At 41.6% G+C, this 9305-nt stretch overlaps 1 protein-coding gene across 39 annotated transcripts in view; it reads right to left on the reverse strand.

Moving 5' to 3' along the window:
* UBAP2L (ubiquitin associated protein 2 like) overlaps positions 1-9305 on the reverse strand; it is a 47503-nt gene that overhangs the window by 37631 nt on the left and 567 nt on the right. For 21 of the 39 annotated variants that reach the window (XR_005719313.1, XR_005719309.1, XR_005719312.1 and 18 more), the window contains exons 1-4: positions 9056-9155; positions 4912-5041; positions 3163-3240; positions 2484-2594 (exon numbers count right to left, since the gene is read on the reverse strand). Coding sequence is in view for 31 of the 39 variants with exons in the window: in XM_040230461.1 (XP_040086395.1) it covers positions 2484-2594; positions 3163-3240; positions 4912-5001 (279 nt within the window). In the remaining 8 variants the exon portion in view is untranslated. Of the gene's footprint in view, positions 1-2483; positions 2595-3162; positions 3241-4911; positions 8498-8634; positions 8727-8990; positions 9156-9305 lie in introns of those variants that run through there. The other 18 variants (XM_040230471.1, XM_040230467.1, XM_040230456.1 and 15 more) reach the window with 11 other exon arrangements.

The raw sequence follows: 9305 nt of genomic DNA on the forward strand, positions 1-9305 counted from the left end.
TGGTCAATTTCCTCTAGCGTATTTTACCACAATTTAAACATTTTTAAGTTCAAAACAAGTAAATTTAAAACTACACTAAAAGATGCCACAGAGCAACTAAGCCAACACACTGCAACTACTGAAGTCTATGTGCCTAGAGCCTGTGCTCTGCAACAAGAGAAGCCACCGCAATAAGAAGCCCATGCACCGAAAGAGCTGTCCCCATTTGCCCCACCTAGAGAAACACCCTCAAGCAGCACTGAAGACCCAGCACGACCAAATAACTAATAAATAACTATACTAAAGGAACTTCCTTGGTGGTCCAGTGGTTAACAATTCGCCTTAAAATACAGGGGACACAGGTTCAATCCCTGGTCAGGAAACTAAGATCTTGCAAGCCATACAGCTTGGCCAAAGAAAGTATTAAGCATCTACCTAGGACCTAGCAGTAGCGTGTTGCCTATTCTTCCAACCCACCCTGATTCCACATTAAGTTGTAAGTCACTTTATGCTCATAGTAGCTTTGATTCATAAATTATAGTAACCTCATACCTAAACCTGCCATCAGGAACTCTGGAAATGAGACTCAAAACAGTTAGTCCTTAAGAGTTTGTGCTAATCTGTATCAAAACCTGCAAGGTTTCAGAAACCTGTCACCTTTTGGCTTCTCTATGGTTATTTATCAACTGCCGGCACCAGATGGGTTCTATACATAAAAAGAATTACTATGCTTTGCCCAAAGGCACTGCCAGTTTTCTGATATGATCTCATCCACCCAAATACATGCAACATTCTTGGCAGCCGACTGATTCCCATTGGTTTCACTAGTTGCTGGTTTATTTGGGGCATAAACCTACATTCTCTAGCTTATTTTTTTAATACTGTGGAAGAAGGTCAGACTTCTAGTACTAGAAGGTGAAACAAAATGTGACATGCAAAATAAAATTTTTTCACACTTTTTTTCTGCCTCACTACACAGTATGCAGGACCTTATCCCCCGACTAGGGATCAAACCCACGGCCAGCGCATTGGGAGCTTGGAGTCTTAACAACTGAACTTCCAACGACGTCTCAAAAAAAAAAATACACTTTTAGAAAGCATAGGTAGTCCCACTTCCATCTCCATCCTACTCCCTGAAAAATCTTGAGGCACTTCCTCCAGAGTAAACTCAAAATGAACCCAAACTGCTATCTGAGTATTCAGGTAGTAATTTTCAAACAAAAGCAGTTGTAAAACCTAATCTAGGACCACATTTCTGAAGAAAAAAATCTACAAATCTAAACTCAATGACTAAAAACAGTTTTCACTATTATTTCCCATTGTCTCAAACTGACAAACCTCCAATATTCAGCTAAAGTAACACTGTAACATCAATCAGTTAATCTAAGGATGAAATCTGGTTATCAATCGCAACCAAAAATCTTGAGTAAGATCAAGTAAATGAAAATGACTTCAAATGATACACTGCTCATTTAAAAAACTAATAATAAAGATCTCTACTCAACACTGCAGAACATCCCAAAGATTATTTAGTAAGGCACAATCCTATTCTTAAGGGACATAACAATCTGATACAATAGTAAGACAGTAACAAAACACAGCATTTTCATTAAGTGGAAAGGAAAGGAAGAAGTGAAATCAACTCTAAATTCCAGGGCGAGAGTTCCTCCAATATCCCCTACCATCTCCAGGAATGGTCAACAAGCTGTAAAGTTTGTTTCTCAGGATTCCCTGGTCATCCAGTGGTTAGGAACCCATATGTCAATGCAGGGGACATAAGTTGGATCCCTGGTCTGGAAAGATCCCAAATGCATCGGAGCAATTAAGCCCTCGAGCCACAACTACTGAGCCCGAATGCTGCAACTACTAAAGCCCGTGTGCCTAGAGCCTGTGCTCTGCAACGAGAAGCCACCACAGTGAGAAGCCTGTGCATCTCAATGAAGAACAGCCCCTCACCGCAACTAGAGAAAGGCTGAGAACAGTAAAAAAGACCCAGTGCAGCCAAAAATTCATGAACAAAATTAATTATTTTTTAAAAAGGTTTCTTTCTCTGCTACTTCAACAAAAATAAGTTCACATGATAAAAAGGTATTGTGAAAAAAAAAAAAAAGGTATTGTGAAATGTAAAGCCAATATTGGTGGGACTGTTCTGAAATCAGAATCCAGTAAGGGCTGTGGCTTTGTTCAACAGCAATAAATCTGCTATTAGTAACTAAGGCTATTTAGCAGCAACTCTTTACTCAGACTAACCAAGTCTTGAAAGTAGTCATTAGCCTAGAATCAACAATTATTCCAGGCCAATTAAAAGAAACTGATTTTATCTGTTTCTCCTATTTATTGCACATAAATGTTAAGTGTTTGCAACCTCCAGCAAATATAAAGACTTCCTTGCTTTATTTGGAGAATAAGAGTGTATGCTTTAAGTTGGCCCCACTTGCTATTTTTGGAATTTACTAGCCACTCAACCAGGGACCCACTTTTAGAACACTTTATTAGCACTCTACCGTATCTGGGTTTCCTTCCAGCAGTACATTGATGGCTCTGTTGACATCTCCATTGCAGTCATGCAAAGCAATGACACATTCATCCTGGTTCTTGCCTGTGATATCAATCAACTGAAAGAGAAAGATCAACAACCATTATGAACAAGCTTGCCCTCTCCCAAAAAGGAAAATAGATGAAGGAAAGGGAGAAGACAGAGCTAAGTTTGAAAGAATTAGGTTTAAAAAAGCAAAACATGCAGAATTTTGACATTCTAGCTCCAAAAGCAAAATGCTAACATCTGTGATTAAGGATGGGGCAAAATATTTATAGAACAATCGAACAATAAAGTATCTAATAGAGAATTAAATGCAGAAACACACAGGCTTCAGTATACCATGACTCTCCATATTTCCTAGATACCACAAATGCTCAATGTTGCTGTACAACAGTACTAACAGAGTCATTCAAGAAAGAGGTTAAAATTAAGATAAAATCTCTTTGAACAAGTATCTGTCCAAAGGGGCACAGTAAATCAGACAATAAAAGCACTCATGTATTGGCTTAACCTATCATATTTCAGGTCAAAATTCTTTTAATACCTAAAGTGGAAAGTATCCTGGTAGGCATCAATCCTATTAACTGCGCTTTAATCTTCATGTTTTTTTCCCACAACTTATGACAAATCAAAAATACACTCACTTGTTTCACCTTTTCCTCAAAGTCAGCATCATTATGGTCCGAAATCATCTGTGCAAGTCGAATTTGTTCTGCAGTGGCCTAAAAAAGCAAGATCAAGAGACAACAGTTTAGAGAAATGACAGGGACTGACAGTCAACTGGGCTTCCCAGGTGGCTCAGTGGCAAAGAATCCACCTGCCAAGCAGGAGATGTGGGTTCGATTCCTGAGTTGGGAAGATCCCCTGGGAAGGAAATGGCAACCCACTCCAGTATTCTTGCCTGGGAAATCCCATGGACAGAGGAGCCTGGCGGGCTACAGTCCATGGGGTTGCAAACGAGTCTGACACAACTTAGCAACTGAACGACAATCAATATTCATCATCTCCCACCCCAATTTCCTTCTCCCTGTTACACATGACCAAGTAATAAAACATTTCCACTACTTCACTTCAGTTGCTCAGTCGTGTCCAACTCTTTGCGACCCCTTGGTCTATATAGCTGCTAGGCTCTTTCCACCACGTAAGATGCTTAAATGAGCAAAACAACAACACAGAGTTAAGCTGTCATTATTTCAAACTGCCTTCTCCAAAAAAGCATGGAGCTTTTCTCTTATGTTCACAGTTAAAGAGACTCATTTTGGGATCAAACATCACTTTGAAACATCTGTGCCTTAATTCAATTTCATGTATCTGCAAAATCATGTGAAAACCCTGTTTCTGTTTCTGCAAAGATCACTGTCACTCCCTTATTCCCTAGGGATGAGAATAGCATAAGGTTTAGTCTGAGGATACACTGAGCATATCCTCTAAGTATCCAACATAGGCTTGTAAGATGTCAGAAATTTTAGCCCCAGCTGAGATAAATACTAGAATTCTGCTAGAAATTCACCTGGAAAGAGAAGTAAAAGAAAAATGAATAAGAGGAAAGTTCTAATCGGACATATTTAATTTATCTGACCATAACCAAATATAACTGACTCATTCATATTAGGTGCCAACAAATATCAAACTGGTTATTAAAAAAATATATCTAAATTCAACTTAAAAAAACCCCACAAAACCTCATAAACCTCACTGCCCAGGTTAATTTACTCTTTAAAACTGAGCAGGCAGGGGAGGTGAGAGGGGGGTTCGGGATTGGGAACACGTGTACACCCATGGCGGATTCATGTTGATGTGTGGCAAAACCAATACAATATTGTAAAGTAAAAAAATAATAATAATAACAATAAAAATATTAAAAAAATAAAATCTTGAAATATTAAAAAAAAAAACTGAGCAATGCTCTATAGAGTGTCTCATTTGTTAATCTTAAAGGAACATAGTAAAGACGCTAACTCCTCATGGGAAAGGAAAAATCAGATTAGGCCTCAATGAGACAAGAGAGGAAAATAAAAGACAAGTTAGGGAAAACAAGAGCAAAGGAAAGGAAAAGGTGGCAAGACAAAGATTGGCTAAAGAGATGTCAAAGTGGAAATTCTAGGAAATAAGAAATATATTGCTGAAACAACCCAGATGAATAAAGGAAACTATCTTAGAGACACAAAGCACAGACCCATTCTTTCCAAGCCTCATAATGCAGTAAATTAACAATAAAAAAAATTAACAGTAAAAATAAGCACATTGCATCACAGCGTGTCATTAACAGTTATTAGGCCCCAAGTGAAGAGAGGAAAGGATAAGAAAATAAGAATAAAGAACCCAAACTAATAACCCAAAGCATAGAACTTTGCAAGGCTACCCCATGGATCCATATCCCTTGGGTTCTTTACCTGGGGCCGCTGCTTGTGCTGTGTCTGGTTTTGGTTTTGAGGTGGTTCCCAGTTTCCCCGGGCTCGGTTAGTGCCCACCGATGTCATCATTTACAGTATATACAAACAACAGTATTTACAAGGTAGAATACTGAAAGATTAAAAAAAAAAAAAGGAAGAAAAAAAAAGTTTAGATGTTAAATGCAGGTAAAATGTTTTCAACCTTTTTCATCAGCACCTTCACGACTATCATTTCTTCAAAGAAACCAACATGCACCTATTCTTGAGACATTTATAGTCTGATGAATTCTTTAGGGTACTAATCCATTTTTGCAGAACAATAAACGTATAAAACATGTTAAAGTTATGGGCACAATCTGGTTACAGTACCTTATAAGCAGGCTTTGTTAAGTTTTGCTATCTTAATAGTTAGCAAAACAATGTTAATAATCAAGTCATCCCATAAGCGAAAATATCCAAAGTCCCTCTGACAGAAGAAAAGATAATCAGCAAAGCCTGGAAACAAAAGCCTTCCAGGAATGTCATTAGCCTATACTTCAAATAAAAACAATTAAAAATGCTGTACTCAACCTACCTTTGAAAACAGCTTTACCTGCCTTACAACCTTTTAAACATATGCTGCATGTGTCCTCCATCATTTGGGAAAGGACAAGCTCAAGTCTAGCTTTTCTCCCTCAAGTTTCTGTCCCTCAGTATGGTGCAGGGGATCCCACAACTTTCCACAAGGCATGAATTAGCCCCAGTGACTGCTCAGAATCTCAGTTCCTTGGATAATAATTCCAGCATCCTGCTTTTGTGGCTGCTTATGTTGGTTCCCTAAGTCCAAAGTTCCAAGACACCAGAATGGCAATTACCCTCCACCACTCACCTTAATATACAGAGAATCCCAAATTTGTCCCAAATCAAAATTATTTGGCACAAAGTTTTATTTGGAAGAAAGTCCTTCTGGGAAATCATTTTAAACTTGAGACATTATTGCCAGCAAGATGACTTTGTTGAGTCTTTAAAGAGACAAGGAACACACAGGGCCTTCCCAAAACCAGATCAGTTTATGTTACAACACTTCTAACAAGCAAAGATTCTAAATGCAATCTCGGTTGCTGTATTTAGCAAACAAAGAAAACATTCATATTATGGAGTGCTCAAAAGGAGGTTACTCTGCATGTTTTATTCCATTCCAAAGAGGACAAGTTTATACTTTCCTGCTCTACATTATTTTTCATTAATAAAACTTCGCATAGGGTAATTCTAGGCTGCCCAGAAGACACTGCCGGATTTGAGGGACAGGTAGGTTGGGTTTCTAAGGAAATATGCAAGCATGAACTATTGAGAGTGAATTTCATCTATTTCTTGGGTCACAAAGTAAGCTAACTTCCCTGTGGATAAATCTTTCACCCAACTGGGTCAACGTGTCACATAGGTCTTTATTGTTTGATGCAGTCATTAAGAATTAAGAATTCTACATTCCCTATCACCAAGAAAGATTTTTAAGGAAACTTTGGGGCTAATTTTTAACCATTAAGTCTTCTCCCTACACATGTGCACAAAAAGCCCTGTAAATTTGCCTAGATAGTACAGGATTATTTGATATACAGAAGTCCATTTTCCCAGGCTGCCATTATTGTCAAGTTTCAAAACTTAACTTACAAAAAATCAAGTGTTGTTCAACCAAGTACCTAGATTCAAATCAAACAGAAAAAAAAGAAAAAGAAAATACCTAGAGAAAAACTATTAGGCATTACTGTAATTGGCTCAAAGATGAGATTCTAACCATGGGAGTAGCCTGTCCTAGAACTTAAAAAATATAGATTGTGTTCTACTCCACGTGTGTTTCCATTTGTGAGCAGGAGTTGTTAAGGAGAATTTCATGACCTGTAAAGACAATTGCATGTACAGTACCTGTCAGCATAAATACATTAGTCATTTCAAAACCAACATTAATTACTTAGGAAAGGGGGGGGGGAACCTCCTGATCATTCTATTAACTTCCATTTCTCTCTTATAAGTGCTTTGAAATGTGTGACTAACAAAATTTTACCACCTATGTAGTAGCAACACTGAGCAACAGGTCAAAAATAAGTGATCTGGGTGGATCACTGGAGGGCACAGAATTAGTAGCCTTTTAGTAGTAAAGAGACACATACCCAAAGTTATCACAGTAGAGGTGAGGAATCTCATTAAGTACTCTTTCATATAGCATAAAAATATTTAATGAAAGTAGGTGAGAAGTATTGGAGACAAGGGAATAGTGCAGGAACAAATACAGGTTTCAACACAGGAGTGCCCTTGACCATTTTTTGAAAACCAGCTACTTAAAAAAATAGCCAGAGAAATTTTACAGAAAAAAATAAATAACAAGTATTTATTGAGTATCTACTATGTGTCCAATATTTTAGTAAATACAAAAGCAATAGACTTGGTTGCTGCCCTCAGGGAGCTTACAATCTAATTTGAGAAACAATTCAGAAACTCTGAAGCTGGACGGGGATGGGTGAGGCTTGCTACTTCTAAAAGAGCAATTAATTCCCCTAGATGCTCTGTGGAAATTATCCCTGCAACTCCTTCCCCATCAACTTGAACCTAATTTAAAAAAGAGTACTTCCCAGTGAGGACACATTTTGGCAAGAAGGGGCTTTAAAAATCATAATCAAAACAGTACATTTTAAGGTCTTTCATCATCAGTTTTCATGCCAGCAACACTTTCCGACTTCCCGTTCACAACGGAAATAATCACCGGGAGAGCCTAATCTTTTTAAGGACAATGGTTGCAGGATCTCAAAAGCAGTTTTATCAACCCATACACGGCCAAAACGTTTTAGTTCTCCAGCAATTCGGGTTGTCAATGACCCTCATCACATCCCAGCAAGTCACATCAGATATCCATCCCCAAAGCAGAAGGTGGGCGGTGGAAGTGAATGGAGAGGAGACAAAAAAAAAAAAACAAAACAAAACACGATTTCACCATCTAATAATCAGGGACAGTCAAAGGCAAAAAGGATAACAATAACACCAACAAAAAAGGCCTGTTACTGTGGTGTTTTTCTTTCACAATATCCTACACCAGAGATGGCTACATTTCAAGAACAGTGGAAAAGGAGCAGCCTATTTGTGACATCAGTTTGCAAAGCAATTTAAGGACTGCCCACAAGGTGAAGGGTCTGAAGAAATTTGGGATTCCTGTTCCATTATGAGAAGAGTGATCAAAACCCCACTGCTCTAGTGACGTCCCTTAGGCGTAATATACCCTACGGGGGCCTCCCATGCCCAGCTTCCCAGATAACATCATAATTGTTTGGGGTACCCAAAACAACAGTATGGACAACAGGAAGCTAAAGACAGCAGCAAAAAAATATATTCCAAGAGCTGGGGCGGTGAGAAAGAAAGAAGGGTAATAAGAGGAGCTGACAAAGAGGCTGGAAACGGAGAGGGGACGCAAGCCCACGCGTGGAGGATGGGAGGCTCACCCCGCTCAGCACCACATCGGGAGCTCACAGGGCCAATCGCCTCCTTACCTCCCACCCGGAACAAATTAATCCTCCGCACTCCAAACTGAGGGCCACATGGGGGAGTTTGGGGCAGCTCCACCCCATCGTCTCCCCCCCCGCCCCGCCACCCCTAAACCAGGCCGGATCCGGATCAGAGGGGGCCCGCAGAGGGTTGGAAAGGGAGGAGGCCTTCTCGTCTTCTCCACAGGAACCGGCCAGGGTAAAGAGAGGGCCCTACCTCAGGCGGGGCCCAGGCCTCGCTCACTCGCGCTCTTTCTCGCTCTCCCCCGTCTCAGGCTCTAGCCGCATGGCCCCCCCCCGCCGCCGACTGCCCCAAGCCCCGCCCCGGCCACGCTCCCAAATCGAGGCCCCGGCTCTGGCGCGGCCCACTAGGCCGCGAACCCAACCATAAACAAAACCTCCAGCGGCCGACTCGAGGGGGGGGCGCCAGGGCTCGCACGACTAGGTGGGGGGTGTACAGTGGGGAACACGGTGCGGGGGGGCCTACCGAGGGAGGGGTATACGGCGGGGGTAAGGGAGAAAGGAGGGAGGGTAAAAGGGGGAACGCGGATTTAAAGGGGCCGCGGACAATACCCGGCCCCGCCGCGCTGCCGCTGCCGCCGCCGCCGCCGCCAACGCCGCTGCGCTCCCAACTTTACCTCAGTCTCCTCCACACTGACACCCCGGGCCGCGCCGCCCCTGTCACGTGATATAAGGTTCCCTCCTCCCCCCTCCCCTTTTCCCTCTCGCGCTCGCTCTCGCGCTCGCTCTCGCGCCTTCTCCCTCCCACTTGCCTTCCTGCGTCCCCCAGCACGTGACGCGAAAAGGGACGCGCACGTAAGCGTGCGCGTGCCGCCTCGCCACGAGACACCTCATTCCGGCTGCGCGCGTGTGCCCCGCCTCCTCCGC

The sequence above is a fragment of the Oryx dammah genome, unplaced genomic scaffold (assembly GCF_014754425.2).
Source record: "Oryx dammah isolate SB20612 unplaced genomic scaffold, SCBI_Odam_1.1 HiC_scaffold_28, whole genome shotgun sequence".
Lineage (NCBI taxonomy): Eukaryota > Metazoa > Chordata > Mammalia > Artiodactyla > Bovidae > Oryx > Oryx dammah.